The sequence below is a fragment of the Parambassis ranga genome, chromosome 20 (assembly GCF_900634625.1).
Source record: "Parambassis ranga chromosome 20, fParRan2.1, whole genome shotgun sequence".
Taxonomy (NCBI): Eukaryota; Metazoa; Chordata; class Actinopteri; family Ambassidae; genus Parambassis; species Parambassis ranga.
This window is the reverse complement of record NC_041040.1, coordinates 13,242,907-13,260,645: the sequence shown is the minus strand read 5'-3', so window position 1 is coordinate 13,260,645 and position 17,739 is coordinate 13,242,907. Positions and strand designations below refer to the sequence as shown.

Here is a 17,739-nt window from a genome sequence, read left to right as displayed (position 1 = left end):
TGGTGGCTAGTTGAACATGCTAACTCCACATGCAGGCAAATTTGCAACACAATACAAACTTGTTAGCATAGTGTCACAATTGAACATCATTTATGTTTTCAGCCAGATTTTGAAAGTAAACACACGCCCCTTTCTCTCGGAGTTCACCCCGAAGCCACGCCTCCCAACCATTCTGTGACTTCGGCGATCATGCACGTACCTCTCTGGTTCGCACAGAGCAGGAAGAGAGTGACAACCAGCCAACTATACGCGCAGGGGCGCCTCGTAGGATTGGCTGATGTTTTTAGCGTTTTATAGCTTTCAGAGATGATTCTTCGTTTTAAAGCGAAACTGCCGAACTAATTGGTTGCTATCGGATTGAAAACGAGAAGTTACACTAATTTAACAAAAAGTGCATCAGAATGAAATCTCCTATCCTACCTTCTCTTTACAATCCGATAGCAACCAATTAGTTCGGCAGTTTCGCTTTAAAACGAAGAATATCAATCATCTGTGGAAGCTATAAAACGTCAGCCAATCCTCCGGGACGACCCTGCGTGGAGTATTGGCTGGTTGTCACTCTCTTCCTGCTCTGCGTGCACCAGAGAGGTACGTGCATGTTGGCCGAAGTCACAGACCGCAGCTCGTCTTCAGGTAATGCGCATCCATGCGGTTGGGAGGCGTGGCTTCGGGGTGAGCTCCGAGAGAAAGGGGCGTGTGTTTACTTTCGAAATCTGGCTGACTCTCACTGAGTTTTCAAAATCTCCTACCCTACCTTTACCTTCTCATCACCTTTTTACAGTAGTCCTCTTTCAGTATTATGTCATATTAACTATATAATTACCATATCAACTCCACATTTTGAATTATGAGATTTTGGTATAAATGAGGGTTTCAGTGTGAACATTCACTGTGAATGCAACAAGCCCCAAAAATAAACACAACCCACAGACGGATTTCCATCAATAGATGGGAGGATTTCCACTTCGTCTTTATAAGAATAAATTTCTGTCTCATGTTCACTTCTAAGTATCTCCAAGCAACGGTGGCCTCATGTTGACCTTCTCATAATGAGATCCGGGGGGAAAAGACCAGGCACGGAATCAAAGTATCTTAGTCGGGGTCTCACATTATTGGCCTGCAGGTGCCCCAGTTTGTCTCGGGTCAGTTTGTACTGTTTCCACTGCTGATCAGCCGTGGATTAGTGTAGTGTTACGTCCAGCTTGCGGCACCTGGCTTCAGAATCAGCAACGCCACGTCGTGCCCTCAGCCGTGACACCGGGAGACAAACCTGCAGAGAGTTTTTCTAAATGGACGTTTTTCTAAAAATATCACGATAGCATCAAAGACTTTCTAGACTGACAGGCCATGTTGTTTGCCTGTCACAGAAATATTCTGGAGAGCATATATATTCCTGGCACTTAACCCCCTCCCCTCCATCCCCACCACCCCCCTCCCCTCCATCCCCTCCTATGTGAAGCTGAACTTGTCAGTAATAGTATAGAATATCTCTGTTACTATTCTAATGTGGTGCAGCAAGCTGGACAAGATTTGGTTGCACAAGCAGTCTTGGACAAATATAAACCAAAACCTTATAAGTGTATCCTTCCTTCTTAGAGGCCGTTTAACACATTCCAGTGACAGCTATCGTTCTGACCAGTAATCTTGTTTTAAATTCAGCAAAGATGTTGATGGATTTACCATCTAATGATTGGGGGGGGGGGGGGGGGGGGGGCACAGGAGCCAACAACAGACCAGACACTGACGTGTGTAGTTCAGTTTAGCTGGATGTGTTGAAAGCCGTCTGATGAACTTAGCAGCCATTTCATCCTGTTTATCAAGCTACGTTTAGCCAGCAGGAGGAGAACCTTAAGATATTTATCAATTATTACACAGTGAATAATAAAAACATACAAATATAAAACAGATTTCCAAATGATTCTCCTCATTCACGTATTAAATATTTTAGTTTAGTTCAGTTTGAATCAGTTGAAAAAAGTGAATTTAATACATGTAAACAATATTTTAGAGGGACTCCATAAACTGAGGCTAAGCTGCTTCCTGTCACTTTATATTATCCTCTATCAAAGTCATTTTTAAGTTAGGGTTTTTTTTGATAGAGGGTAATATAAAGTGTATAAATAATAGTGGCTTTTGACTGTATGTTAACACATATATTAACTTACAGTCAAAAGCCACTATTATTTATACACTGCTGAGTCTTAATACAGGTTGTTGTGAATTTAGGTGACATGTATTTTCAAGGAATAAATGAGTCGGCAGTATTTTTATGTGCTGTGTGACATGCTCTCTGGCTTATTTTCACTAATATGATAGCAAAAGTTTCTGGTGTGTATATTTAAAACTCTCTTGAGTGCGAGGCCTCCACCTTCTGAGTAAAATGGTTGCGCTTCTAAAATTGGATTAAGGCTCGTAAGCAGTGAGAGGGATATCAGTGGCCGGCGTTTTTTCAAAACTGTTGCTAAGACATCAGTATTAAGCAGATCCCCTTTCCATTCCTCGCATAGCTAGCCTAGCTTAGCATCACATCACAAACAGAAACAAATATAAAACTGTAAACCTGTCAATCTGTCATCTAAAGTAAACTATTATCCGAGTCTCATTATTTCAACATGCAGGACGTTTTTTTTTTTAAATCAAATCTATGCCAGTAAACACAAGACCGTCCCTGTGCTGTTTGTGTTTAGTGACATGTGAGTTATGGTTTTATCATAGATGTCTGTATGGTGACTCATTATAGTTCAAACAAGCAAGGTCTCAACATAATGCATTAGCCTCAAGCTATTCAAAGTAAATGGTTGTCACATCCACTTATCTCTGTGTTGAAGCTTTCATCCTGAGTGGAGTATGGGCTATAAAGTAACAGTGTTTACTCAGAAATAAGCAGGCGTGGATGCTTTGGAAGATTTTCCCCATCCATTATAGTCTCTTAATAGAGAGGTTATTAACATATGTTTTGTCTTATGGTTAGATTTGAACCAACTCTGTTAGTAATTTAATGACTGGATCATAATAATGCTGCTTCACTGTCGGCTCACTGTTACATCCAGGAGCATTTTTAATAAAGGAGGCAGCTCTTATGTCTCTGTGATAATAAACAGCTTGTTTACACAGTCATTTGTTTATCCAAGAAACAAATGACTCAACCACTGTGCATGAGTTTGAACAGATAATAATAAAATCATAAAATAACACTCTGTATTAGTCACAAGCTTATATCCATGAACACGTTATATTAAAACAATTAAAATTAGTCTATTAAAATAATTGTAATTTACTTGAAGATCTCTCCAACTAGCCACGTCAAGTTGCACATTGACAGGTGTGTGTGTGTGTGTGTGTCCAAGCTATCATCAAATGTTACTGTATGTGGTGTTGACATGTTGGCTGTAAAATGATCTATCATGTATAAAAGTGATTACCTTTCATTCAGTGCGGCGGTACAGCATGACATTGGTTGCTGCTGCCTCCCCCTGAGCAAAGGTTCATGGTATTAAGACCAACGTGAGAGTCACGGTCGGTGGATGTGAGTGGCTGCAGGCGAAAAAAAGGAGCAGTACGCTCAAATTCAATGTGACAACCCTTTACCCTCATTTCACTAAAGAAGTGCCCACAGACATTTCTCCCCCATCTTTCCCTGTCACTACTGTAATACTGACCTGGTTTCATTCAGGGCTTCACTACAACAGCCATTGTTGGTGAATATTGACATTTGACCGGATCAGTGGTATTGATGCTGGTGGTATTAAGAAGAGAGAAACGCTGGTTAAATGAAGGCATGTGACACTCGGCCATCCATGCAGTGAGAATCCATTTAGAGGTTTATGGCCTAAAACAGAGGGAGGCGATGCACATATATCACTGGCCACAAACTCATCAGTCTTCAGTGATGAATTGAATTAAATCCTGGTGTATCGTGTATCAACTCTAAATCTACTCATTTGCTATCCTGTAAGAGTGTAAACTGTGCTGAATGTGGCACATTTAAACACCTAAGAGCTCACTCCAACATTTAATTGGACTAACGAGCACAAAGATGGACAACAGCCTTTTCTAGCAACTTAACTGCATCCCGCCATCTCCAGAATGACACACAAGAAAGTGTGATATGAGAAAGCATAGAGGTGAGTTGTTAAAGGGATGGATGATATCACTTGGTATGACAAGAGTGCTGCTGCATGCATTGTGGTGTGTGTGTGTGTGTGTTTGTGTGTGTGTGTTAAGGATGTCATGTTCTAAGGGCCAGCAGCAGCTTCCCCAAAATAGAGCTGAGAGCAGCTGCAGCCGGGTGGGTCGTATCAGAGGGACATCAAAGAGGCTGCCGCCACCCGCCCGCTCTGATCATAAGCACTAATGGTGTAATGGGGGACTGGAAGGTCAGTGATTGTTTTTGGTAGTTGTGTATGCGTGTGTGTGTATGAGAGAGAGAGAGAGAGAGAGAGAGAGAGTCAACAAGCAACAGAGACTACTAGAACTTTCTGGAACACAAACTGACAGCATAGCTAAACCTGGTATTAATGTAAGACAAATACCAGGTCAGATGTCACCCCTGCATTCGTCTCCACTGACATCTGTGGTAGAAATAAACACAAACAATAAAACAAAGCAGACCAGAGATGTCTGTAAAAAATGTCCTCCTTTGTCCCACCTGTGAGTGTATCACAATATATCAAATAAGAAGGAACCAAAACTCCAAAACAACTTTCTGACTCTCTTGGACTCATTTAGAAAACGGCACGATTTACAGGCACACTCAGTGTTCTGCTCGTGGTGTTACAGCTCAAATGACTCTGCATCTATTTGGAAGCCTCAGATTTCAACAGTCATCACTTTTCCTGCATGAAAGAAGGATCAGGGCAAAGTCACATTCTGAGTCCGACCATGACTGCAGTATGTGCCTCCTTCCTCTCAGCCTGCTAGTGGACACTGCTGCACCTGTTTGACAAGTCTTTGTGAGCTGAAAAGCACGTCGTGTGCTGTGCTTTCTATTCTTTTAACACTACTCACACAGGTGAACTTCACTATGAGAGTAGAAATCTGCCCATTATGCTATTAAAACCTGAACTGATTACTTTTCACTGGACAGAATTTTGGAGATTGTTGTGCAGAGTGCATGTCTCTCTCTCTCTCTCTCTCTTTCTTGAATTCAGATTTATGGCCCTGCAAATGTTTCTGTCATGTCCAATCAGCACCTGCTCTCCCTTATCACAGCAAGAGACAGTCATGAAGGTTAAACTGAAACACATGCGCCCCCTATAGGATTAACAAGACAATGGTCTTCAGTCCGGTGTAAATTTGACAAGTCATAGTTGCCTCGTTATTAAATTTAGACAAATACCCCCAATCTCAACAATATTACAACAAAAGTAAAATTTGGAGATAGGTTTGTGTAAGTTAGTGGAATTAAATATTTATCATTCAGATATTGTATCTGTTTTGCATTACTTTTTATTTTTTTTATTTCGCAGTTTTGGTTATACTATCAAAAAGATTATTTAAAATATCGAAATATACCCTGCCTGAAAATCAGTTAATTGAAATAATAATAATAATAAAAAAACATGTACACGATGTACAAAAAGACAGATAAATATAAAGGGAACCACTGTTGCCTGCAAGTGAAGCTACGGAAGTCTTTTTTCTGCGGACTGCTGTTCGCACAAACTGGTTCCGGTTAACATTCAGGTTGCTAACGTTAACCGAAATACAATCTCTACTACACATTCAGCGACACGGTGGTAAGAAATATTGTTATGTGTCAATTACACGTTATTGTTAGTTATCGTGTCTTTGTCTGATTACCACTGTACGTGTTACGCAGTGAACGACCATTGAAAAATGTTTTTTGAATTGTTTTTTGATAGAGTTAGCACGCTAACTAGCGCTAGCTAGCGTAGACAGCTGCCGACTCACTTCAAAACGTTTGTTAAAATGAAACGCTTTGTCTATTGATACCGTGTACTTTGACTTAGATGGGCTGAGAGAGTTTACAGATAAAAGTATTTAGATTTGTTATAACGATTGCTACATGCGACAGATGACTACTTACTTAATGTAGCGTAAAGTGATGTGATGTTTGTCAAAAAAACTCCTAGGAATTAGGCCTAGCATGCGTCAACGTCAGTTTATTCAATATGATATTGTTTTAACAAACAACCAAACTTTATTTCATGTTTTGGAGTGTTTTTTGTGTGGTTTATCTAAGATAAGCATTTCATAGAAGTGATTTTTTATGTCTCGATATTCCCTTTCAGGATTAAAAGAAACACCAGGTCACGATGGGTAAGTGACCTAATATTAGTGTACTAATAAACATAATATTTGTTTCTTTGTCGAGTCATGTCTTCTAGTCAGAATGTGTATATATGCTGTATATGTGCCTAAATAGGTATCCTTCTTTTGTAATAAAATTGCTAATTATTGCAGTACTGGAGCATTTGACCTAACACCTGTTTGAGATTGTCAGTTTGTTCTGATTCACAGATAGTGAGGAGAGAACCTATGGTGGCTGTGAGGGGCCAGATGCCATGTATGTGAAGCTGATCTCTTCAGATGGCCATGAATTCATAGTGAAAAGAGAACACGCCTTGACATCTGGGACTATCAAAGCTATGTTAAGCGGGCCAGGTGAGGATTAAGACAAAATACTTTCCAAGAAACCGATTTTTGTGTTCTGTGTTTGTTTTGTTGTAAAGATAAAAAATAAAGCTCAGCAAATTTACTATGGTAGGTAGCAATGCATCGAGTTTTTGTAAGCATATTTAGCAACACTATTTTTTCTTTTTAGCAGCTGTCAAAAAGACAGTTTGGTATTAGTTCAAGGTTTTTCCCTCCCTCGATTGCTGCATTGCTGTCATTCTTTACACAAGTTGGAACATTTGTCCGGACCTACACACTTGACAGGAGACATGATACATTTAGACATGAACAGGAAAGACTGCATTTTAAAGGAAAGCTGCAGCTCTAAGAGTTACTGCAGTTTTAGAGGTAATCGGCAGCAAGAATGCTCATTGCTCAGGAACTTTAGGCGGCAGTGTTTTAGGGGCTGATGGAATGTCTGTGTACAAGTGTTTTTTATTTATGAATATACAGTGTTTTGGTTGTACTGTGGTGAGCTTCACTGGCTTACATCTGGATAGGCAGGAACTTAAGTCTTTAACTATTTAATCAAGGTGGCATTATATATTTAGATAGGTAAACTCTGCTTGACCAGCTGGTGGCACCATGCTCCTTTATTTTTTACTTCCTATTAAACATGGACTATGTAACTTTTTACTGAGCTCATGACTGTTAATAAGTTTTTAATACCTGTTTTTGTACAATAATTATTTCTAGTCATTGTGTTTTTTGTAAGTTTCAATTTGATGGACACTGACTTCAACACTCTATTAACAGGACAATTTGCAGAGAATGAAACCAATGAAGTGAACTTCAGGGAGATCCCATCTCATGTCCTGTCCAAGGTCTGCATGTATTTCACCTACAAGGTCCGTTATACCAACAGCTCCACAGAAATACCTGAATTCCCTATCGCTCCTGAGATTGCATTGGAACTGCTCATGGCTGCAAACTTTCTGGATTGCTAAAATTACAAAGATGATGTAAAAGCTTCAAACATTTTTTAGAATTTTTTTTTTGAATATTTAACTTGTTTTTCCATTTACTTCATATGACATGTAAAAGGATGTTTTTTTTTTTTGCTCCACTTTGTTTTTTCGTAGTTTCATTATTATTAAAGTTACATTTTAATATAATAAATAAGGATAAGGTTGGCAAGAATGTGAGAAATGTGCCCCATATGTTAAGTCATCTTTCCTCACCTCCCTCTGAATAAAAATCTATTTGGTGAGCTCTTTATTTCTAGTTGCTGCCTTATTTAGCCTAAATGTCCCTTTCACAATAAACCTTTTTGATGTGTTTTAGTCTAGCTTAATTAAACATTAAATAATTAGAGGACAACAAAGAAGATGGAAACAGTACAATACAACACATTATTTTTCACATCTCTAGTTAGACATAAAAAATGGGGATACTGTACAAACACTTCTGTTTGTAACGATGGAAGCAAATTAATTAAAGTGCTGTAACAGTCTTATTATGCATTTGACCATATCCTGTACCTTTGGACGTCCCAGAGAGATGTGGTGATGTATAACTGTCCAACCAGAGCATCTTGGACTAAACATGTAAACTTTGGGTTTAAATGTGAATTTAAGGAACCTGTGAAATTGATCTTTTATGCTCACACAGTACCTATTGTTTGTCACTTGATTAAGCAAAGGTGGATGAAATCTCTTAACATTCTTTGATGACATGCTTGTAATGTGTGTATACTATGATTTCATCCACCTCCACAAGTATCCAATGCTGAAAAGGTGCCGTGGAGTGTGTTTTACATAAGAAATGAAGGGCACAGTACATTTCAGGTGCATGCTGATTTGAATTATTTATGCCCTTGAAATCAATCACATCATGCAGTGTTCATTTCTAAATAAAAGCTGATTTGAACATGGATGTCTTGGTAATTTCTTTTTTTTTTTTTTTAGCATTTCCTGCATGATACATTGCTTTTATAATGCCTGGGTTTAATGTGGAGTCTCTTTTAAGCTAATGTCTGACTGCTTGTGTGAACCATGTGAGAAACATTCATTAGGGAGAATGGTCAAAGTACAGTGCAGACAAATGTTCCTTCAGACAGATTGGTGATGCTACCTAAAAGCCAATGAGAAGGTATAAAGTTTTAAATATTCTTCTGCTAAGAAGCTATTTTTATTAGTTACACATTTATTAGTTATTATTACACATAATTACAGTGAGTAGCAACGGCAATCAAACTATATACTATATACTACTTTATATTTTATCATAGTCAGTTTTAAAGTCGCTAAAAACACTACATAACTAAGGGGCGGCTTAGATTTTGTGCTGGTACGGTGCACGTTGATCGCTTTCTTCTGTCAAAACAACTTCTCCAGTCACGTGACTCTCTGACGTACAGTCCTCCACTCTGCGCTGATGCAGGGGGGTTTCCATCATGGCGTCGATGCAGGTAAGAATACAATTGACAACGGACGAATATTTATAATTTACCGCACCGCCAGCCTGCTTTTTGTCGGCAGTTTATTGACCACTTCATTTACGTACACATATGTTTCCATAGTAACAGTGACACTGAAGTTAAAGGGGTGACATTTATCCTAAACTGCTCAGGTTTAGCGCTTGCTCTTTGGTAGCAACACAACTAGCCCCATCATCATCAACAGCAAATCAAGGCTAGCACAGAAACTAGCTTCCTAGAACTACAGGTAGATAGCTGTGCTTTGTATTTTCTTCGCGAAAAAAACATGGATGATTATTCAAGGAGTACGTTGTCATGAGAGTTGAAATTTATTGCGATATTTTAATGTGTGTTCGCTGCCGTTGTGGCCGACGTTCACCACAACCAGCTAACGAGACAGTGCGCAGATCGAGCAGAACAGTTTCCTCCTGGGCTGAACAGGTGCATCGTTGTCATAAAAATACTGTAGATGTGTCGACTCCTTTTTAAAATATTATGAAGCGCGTTAGCTTCATAAATTAATGTATTTAGCGAAGTGGGTTTGTTGCTTACTTTTAACACATACCGGTGTCAAATCGTTTGTTTTGGGTGGAGTTTTAATGTGAATGTTGAAGGATATCCACGTTGTCAAATGCTAAAAACTCAGATATTTACTGTGGTTCGGTTATGTAAACATCTATATGACAAAATATCTGTATGTCATCTAATGTACTTGCTTTTTAAAAATTATGGTATATTGTCATGCTGTATTCAGCATTTTTGCTGGTGGCACAAACCAAAACACATTTTCTTCAACAGAAAAGGCTACAAAAGGAATTATTAGCCCTGCAAAATGATCCACCCCCAGGAATGACGCTCAACGAAAAAAGTGTACAGAACACCATCACACAGTAAGTGCTTTACTTAATATGATTCATTGGTTTCTCAGTAATCACAAGGGCCTTAGCACCTACATCTACAGTGATTGCAGAAGAAGGTCTACATCTAAACAAATGCCATGTACGGCTTTGTAAAATGTCATGGTTCATTACTAGGAGGAGGCATTGTTGTGGTGAGCCTGGCTGGTCCCACACATGTAATAAAGGTTGCTGTTGCAATAGCTGTGGCTGGAGGTAAGGCACAAAGCCTCAGCAGCGAATAGTGAGGAGGAATTGGGGTCATGGATTGGCAGCTCTGGCCCCTTACTGGAGTGTCTCTAATGCATAGTGTCACTGTTCATCCTTATAAATTATTTAATGGTTGGCATGCTGGAGTTGTGCTAAGGTAGCAAGTAAGAGAGGCTACTTAGCTGACCTTTCTGTGTGCTTGTCTTGGTTGTCTTAAAACCTAACAAACACTGTCAAACTATGTCTGATGGGCAGAGAGGATGAGTTGAGCTGTGGGTCAGTAAATTTGAGACAAATTTGTGACTTTGACCCACAACATTGACTTTGAAAGTTACTAACTTGTTTTTCTGTTCAGGATATCTTTCAATGTCACTGCTAATGCTGTTTTAAAAAGGCACTACATGTTACAGTGGTTGTGGTTATTTTAAGAAAATCAAAATGTACTATTATAAGATTACAATCAGTTGAATGTTCCTTTGTCAAGCTTCCCAACCTGTTTAGCTGGCTTCTGTGAACACTGCACATCCACATCCTTTGAGATGGTATGTGTGGGTGTGCCTTTTTGTGTTCATCTCTGAGGTTGAAAGCTCCACCCATACCTGGTTTGGGTTTCTGACATGGTGATTGACAGTATGACATATTTACGTGCATCCTGGTTGTAGATAAGTAAGATGCAACCAGCCTGTTCTTGCTTCACTTTGAAGCTAAGCTTATTTAAACATGGTGAGAAAACTGGCGACAATGTTGCTCATGTGACGGTGATAAGGTGACAACATGTTTTTAGTTTTCATAGCTTGTGTTGATATAGTACACTGTCTCTCTGTGCTGCCTATTAGATTACAATGCCTTTGAGTTGGCTATATGATAGTGCAGGTGGCTTTGCTTGACGGTAATGAGTCACCTATTGCAGACAAGGAAACCACTGCTCTAAAACACAGTTGAGTCTCTAATATGAACTCAGTTTGTCCTTTTCCCCCCACTTTCGTTAAATGGCTCAGTGTTATTTTTGTGAACTGGATCATATAATCACCAGGCTATGGGGAATTTGAGCACGTTGAGCATGATGTCCTTGGAGTCCTCTGCTGTATTCAGCATGGGTTGCATCAGGTGTAGCTCAGGCATCATGTACACTGACAGCACCTCCTTCTAGAAACATTGAGCTCTGTTCTGAGACTCTGACCAGTAGACTTTTCAAGGGTGACATTGTAAGGAGGACTGACCTCATATGTAGGTCTGAATTATCATGTGCCTCCAGGCTAGATTTGAAAGAGACACAAGACTATAAACCCGGATAACAGCCACAAGTCTCTTCGGTGTCCTATCTGCTCTGCTTGCATGAAAAAAAAATTAGGCCAAAGATTGCGATGCTGCCATCGCTGTCCCTTTTTCTTCTCTTCTGAGGTTTCTGCCATGAGTAGGCAATCCCATAAATGTTCTACATTGGACTTAGCTTTGTTTGCTTGTGAAGCTTTATTTTTTCATTGGAGGTATAAAGAGAATAGAAATGGAGGAGTGTCCTTCACCCCAAAAACCCAAGCCTCTGTAACATCTGAGGATTGAGTTGCTACCAGCCCAGTCAGCAGACCTTTGTAGCCAGGGTACAAAAGCGAAAATAGATTTTGCCCAGTAGATCAATAGAGTATCACATTATTACTAAACCACTGTCATAACCCAGCTGAATATTGAATGTCACTGGAATGAGTCAGACTAAAAGCTTTTGATTACACACTTACAGCAGAATTGGCACCTCATATTGTGTATGATTCCTTTTAAATGATAATAAGATGCAATTCTCTGCTTGTCTGTAGCTAATGTACTCCAAAATAATGACAGTGAACCATTAAAACTCATTGTTTAAAAAGGTTATAGTATAGCCACAATGAATGTCCGTTACCCACTCCAAAATCCAGAGAACACAATGTTAACTGTAAAAACAAGCATTTTATAGCTTAAAACAAAAGCCTTTACAGAAGGCTTAGTGTACTAAAGGTGGTGTTAAACATGATATCATGTAGACGCGACATGTGGTTCATCATCTTAGAGATCATTTTACAACGGTGTTACTGTGCTGAATTTACATGAAATGAACACCTATTTAGTCTTTACGTACTGCAATGCTTGTTTTTTCATTCAAACTTTATTAAAAAAAATACCCTTATTTCTAGTAAAGTGTTGATTACATTTAAACCAGAATAGATACACACAGAAGTTCTAGAAAACTAATGGCAGAAAATGGCAGAACAGTCAGTGTTATCACATAACAACACCTGTGACCCTAAAAATACGGCATCTGACGATAAACATTTTTTGTAGATCTTAGGGCACCACCTGTGTGTTTAGTTAACTTGTGTTTACCTTTTTCTGGCTTTTTTGTGTTCATTTTGTTTGTGTGAAATGCTTAACAATTTTATATTGTGCCTTTTTTAGGTGGATTGTAGATATGGAGGGAGCACCTGGCACACTGTATGAAGGGGAGAAGTTTCAGCTGCTTTTCAAATTTAGTAGTCGATATCCTTTTGACTCACCTCAGGTAAGCTAAGATGCCTCTATTATATTGTGTGTGGGGGTGGATAAATGTGAGGCATTTTGAAGCATGTGTCTTGTCCTCAGGTGGAAAAAACTAAGTAAATAGAGTGGTTAACAACACGGAGCCATATGCATTGGAGGTCCTTTGCACAGAGGTGTCCCCTTTCCAAAGAAAATCATGAATCGTATTTATCCAGTGTCTGGATGCCTGTAATAATCACATGAAACACTGTGGCTCTGCAGTTGTTAGTGGAATAAGTCTTTGCTCGGAAATGCTGAAGCCTGGACTCACTGAGTGATACCAGTACAGATGTCCCACTGAAGCCATGTTTGATGGGATTAGTTTAACACAACAGTCTTGTTTCACTGATCAGGAGCCTGCCCACCTAAAAATAGATAATGAGTCAGTGTAGAGAAAATTAGATAAACTGAGCTACTTAGCGGCTGGCCTCTCGATAAGAAGGACAGACTGACAGAGTTGTCTGCTGTTGGACTCTGCTTGGGGCCTCTAGAGGAACTTCAGTAGCAGCTGCTGCAGTGCATTACTCCATTATACATCTCAGTCATAGATGTTTGCTGTTACATTGTCCTCTATTAGTACTTTAGTTTGTTTGGTGGCTGTTGTATCATTTCATTTTGCTTTGAGTGTATTCCTGGCTGCAGATTGTGTCAATGTGTTTGAGAATATTTTAGACTTTGTTCATACTGCCAGTCCAAGTTTTTTTGACATGTACAGATTGATTTCAGAAAGTTTGTACAGCAAAAAACACACAAGCAAATTGGATGCAGACATGTGCAGGTGGTTTGAAATTGACTGATTGATTTTTTGCTGATAAGTTAAGATGTTCCTGCCTGTTCAAATCAGAAGTGTCTTTTCCAGTGGCTTACAGTGTGATTCTCATTGTGCTCCAGAGTGAAGGCAGTGCTGAGCAGAAACCATGTTGCCACAAGTAGAGAGCCATGAAGGACAACTACCGTAGTTAGAACAGCTGGTGGACAGATGGCAAAATACATTGCCTGCTGCTGACACTAAGGGTTGGCTTAAAGGAACCACCTGGAGTAAGGCAATTTATTAAGAGACATCACATGTCAGTGTAGTTATGTAGTAACCATGGCCTACATGGTTACCACAACAAGCCATGTGGAAATGCTGATGATGCAGGACACATGTCCCACACACAAATCTCACAAACAGCAGCCCTGAAGATCTAATAATTCGACTGACCTGAAGTCTGGAAGAACTTCTTTAGAACTAGTATTTGTCTCACAGTTATGGACTAATATTCATGAAGACAGCCGAAAGGGGGTGTATAGAGGCAGTATAGAGGGAGACTTTGGCATATGTGCAGGCATATGAGTATGGATTTGAAATTATGTCCACAACACATACTACAATACAAGATAAGACTGATCTGCACACCAGTCAAATCATTCTGGCACAATGTTACTTTCAATTACTCTCTTGGGCTAGCACATCTGACTCTGTTTACCAGGACACGTATTCAGCAACCTAAAAAACCCTTTGCCCTGTAAAATGTCAGGTAGCAGAAGGTATGAAAATACGAGTAGATGCAGTGTAATAGTGAGACAGAAGAACAGCATGTTTGAGAATAATACTAACAGGTCTTTCTGTTCATATCTGTAACACTCGTCCTATCACCTCTCTTCAGCCCCATGATATGGAGCCTGCACTCTCCTGTGAGGCCCTGTCCGGTGCCAGACTGGCTCAACCAATTGTTACCCTTCATCACCCATACCCCTCCTCTCTACTTTAGCACTCCAGTCTTTAAGTTCTATTCTTCTCACACTTCCTGTATCTCACCGTATAGCCCTCACACACTCACACACCATAATGATGGCTAATACTGCCCTGTACTTTTAATAGAAGTTGCCTGCTTTATTTTAAAACACGTCTCCTTTCGTAGTCTCCCATATCCATGCTGCCTTCCCCTCTCTCACCTCATCCTGGCCCCTCTGTCCTAATCCCAGAGCCTCATGTCGCTGTAGAGGAGAGCTAAGCCTGAGCTTATGCAGCAAGTCTCATTATTTTCAGTTATTAATGAAAAACCTCAATTTTTTTCAGACAATTACTTCCCCAAGTTGTGTCTGTATACATGTACATGTGTTACATGACTTTAAATGGATTACCTGAGTAAAGACTAACTTATTTGTCTTCTTTTCACGTGTGCAGGTCATGTTCACAGGAGAGAATATACCTGTCCACCCACATGTGTATAGCAACGGTCACATCTGTCTGTCTATTCTAACGGAAGATTGGTCGCCAGCCCTCTCAGTGCAATCAGTTTGTCTTAGCATTATCAGCATGTTGTCCAGCTGCAAAGAAAAGGTAACACTTCACTTATTCTAGGAGGTAAAGTTGGAGATGGGAGTTGATGTTAATGATAAACTTGCTCAACCTCAATGCTGTTTTCTGCAGAGACGACCGCCTGATAACTCCTTTTATGTAAGAACGTGTAACAAAAATCCAAAGAAAACAAAATGGTGGTATCATGGTGAGTACTTTCAACCCTTAGTTTTTTTCAGTTTGAGGACAAAATTACAGTAATTGACTGTAATTCAAAAGATTTCTAAAGTTTTGTTTTGTTTTGTTTTCATTCACAGATGATACATGCTAATGTACAAACTTTGTAATAAAAACCCCTGGAGTCCTACTGACCTACATAAAGCACTTTTTAATCAGTCTTTGAACTCTGACCTTTGACTGGAACAATGGACACCATGCGCTGGAGGCTCCTGACTGCATCCCCCTGGTGGGCAGTTGGCTGCATGTTTTAGTCGGTTGTAACATAGAAAAATAACGGAAGGTTTAGATGCACCCGAGATGGATCGTTATTTTATTTTATTTTATTTTATTTTATTTTATTTTATTTTTTGCAAAAAGGTCGTAATGCAGCGAGCAAGAAAGCAGGATGTGTAGTGAGATAATTAAAATTCCTGATTATTATTGTTACTTTTTTGTTTGTGTGTGGGTGCATTTTTAGGTCCTCGTGTTGTGCAATAATAACTGATGGATGCATGCTTGGGCCTACAAAGAGAAATCCAAATCTAATTGTCTTCTGGAAGGGATCTAACCATCAAAACCCCAAGAAATGCTTCATCTGTTTTTTTATTATTATTATTATTATTATTATGATTATATGCACTGTGAAAGTATCTAGCTTACAAAGGCACTATTGTTAGTACCTTATTCCCAAATTGCAGATGTACTGTAAGCAGTCCTCCACTTACCTGTCAGGTTTACGTTTGTATCCAGAGTACACACAGTTTTTTTTTTAACTTCCAACTTGAGACCTGGTTGCAGTTCTTCCTGCTGTTGGACAGAATGGCGGTACAGATGGGAATAAAACAGATGATAATAGAGAATAGTCATGTGATGACCTCGGCGTACATCTCCTCATACAGTTGGGCTGAACTGTTGTGTTCACTAGTCCAGCCTTTAAGATGTACAGCAGCCTCTCTTCCATTTAAAGAATGTCTGTAAGAGAACATCGTTGCATGATTCATTTTTATTTGTATGTTTTTTTTTAATTTCATGCTTTAATCTTCTAAAATGTTTGATTTTAAATGTCTTTTTTGTACTCTTTCAACTAGCTGATACTTTGAAAAGGGGGTTGTTATGATGGGTCAGTATGTTTTGGATTTTCTTTTGTATCTGTCATGCTATTTAATTTAAAACTTGGTTTTATCTCCAGAACAGCAATGAATGATAACAAGGAGAGTCTTTCTAGAAAGATGAGGCTTTTTTGTGATTCCCCCTGGTCAGAGTTTTTGGCTCAGGTACTTTTTTCAATAAAGAGATCACCTCTAAAAAGAAACCTATCAGATATTTTGAATTTAACTATATTTTCACCAAAAGAGACTGTTATGTTGTAAAACTTATAACATGTCTGAAACTATTGTACATAAGTCTTTAAATTGTTGGATGATGTGAAAGCAGAGGATGCATTTACTTTATTAGCAGAATGATAACAGGAGTGCTTTATTTCATTGGAAATTAGTTAGGAAATTAGCATCTTTTGCCAATTAGGATATGTACAGTCAGCAACAAACATGTGCGTTTGGTTTAAAAAGAAAGTTTAGTAGTTCTACAGTGGGGGTGCATGCAATTTTAAACCCTACTTTTTCTTATTGGCATCAAGCATTGTGACAAGTTTCAGTCTTTCCATAATTTATTTGGTTTATTGGATGGATATTACAAAGCTCACCTCCTGACTTAATCACTCCATTCCTAAAGAAAATGTTTATCGCCATCCAGTCAGAGATACTTGAATTTTCCATCTTGGGTTGTTTGTTTTTTTTTTTTTTGGGTCTAGCTGATTTTCTTGAATGATCTTGAGTGAATGTGATGCTACTCTATACTGTAGAGGAGATTACCACAGCACACCACTATCTCAAAAACTATATTGATAACTTAAAAACACCTATTTAACCAATGATCTTTTTATTATTAGCTTCGTTGTAAGAGGTCATGTTGGCTGTCGCTGTGCTGTGAGGAAAAAGACTATCGGACTGAAGTTATTGTGTAAATGCAGTCACAACAGCATCCGTGCAGAGACAAAAGGCCTCCACCAAGCAGGCAGTAGACCAGTGAGATTTGAAAAACTTGCGAGTGAATATGTTAGTAGGGTTTGGATGTTTTTCTTTCTTTTCTTTTTTTTTTTAAGGTTGCATTTGTTTTCCTTTTCAATGTGGTTTGAACTATTAGCTTGCAGGGTGTTGTGAGTGATAAACACTAATGAGGGTGTGTTATTTATTATTGAGATTTTTGTTCTGGGATGTGCAAGCTCCATGTAATAGGTGCCTGTTCATTTTCATAATCAATAATAAAAGCAAAGATTCACTTTTATTCAAAAGTATCCCTTTGTTTTGCATGTTAGACATTTCTTGCCAAGTCAGAAAAAGCATACATGTCTGATGGACACGGTTATGGCAGCATAATGCATCAATATGTTAAAATCTGATATATTTTCACTAATGAAAAAAAATGCATGACTTCTCATAGCCTCAGTAACACAAGAAAAAGTGGTT

The 17,739-nt window shown here is 39.0% G+C and overlaps 2 protein-coding genes across 2 annotated transcripts; both read left to right on the top strand.

The window, feature by feature from the left end:
• The first annotated feature begins 5,604 nt into the window (after positions 1–5,604).
• Positions 5,605–8,508, top strand: eloca (elongin C paralog a). Its single transcript, XM_028432960.1, has 4 exons — positions 5,605–5,738; positions 6,255–6,282; positions 6,484–6,627; positions 7,396–8,508. Exons 2-4 carry the CDS (start codon positions 6,279–6,281, stop codon positions 7,584–7,586), a joined length of 339 nt encoding a protein of 112 aa, XP_028288761.1. The 5' UTR covers positions 5,605–5,738; positions 6,255–6,278; the 3' UTR covers positions 7,587–8,508.
• A 470-nt stretch (positions 8,509–8,978) lies between these two features.
• Positions 8,979–17,557, top strand: ube2wb (ubiquitin conjugating enzyme E2 Wb). Its single transcript, XM_028432622.1, has 6 exons — positions 8,979–9,049; positions 9,857–9,948; positions 12,592–12,694; positions 14,882–15,037; positions 15,128–15,203; positions 15,313–17,557. Exons 1-6 carry the CDS (start codon positions 9,035–9,037, stop codon positions 15,324–15,326), a joined length of 456 nt encoding a protein of 151 aa, XP_028288423.1. The 5' UTR covers positions 8,979–9,034; the 3' UTR covers positions 15,327–17,557.
• The last annotated feature ends 182 nt before the right edge of the window (positions 17,558–17,739 follow it).

Bases quoted from the DNA above. Each gene is read 5' to 3' on its own strand.
- eloca (XM_028432960.1), top strand. The intron at 6,628-7,395 runs GTGAGGATTAAG...CTCTATTAACAG, and splicing joins AGCTATGTTAAGCGGGCCAG to GACAATTTGCAGAGAATGAA.
- ube2wb (XM_028432622.1), top strand. The intron at 12,695-14,881 runs GTAAGCTAAGAT...TCACGTGTGCAG, and splicing joins ATCCTTTTGACTCACCTCAG to GTCATGTTCACAGGAGAGAA. The intron at 15,038-15,127 runs GTAACACTTCAC...TGTTTTCTGCAG, and splicing joins TGTCCAGCTGCAAAGAAAAG to AGACGACCGCCTGATAACTC.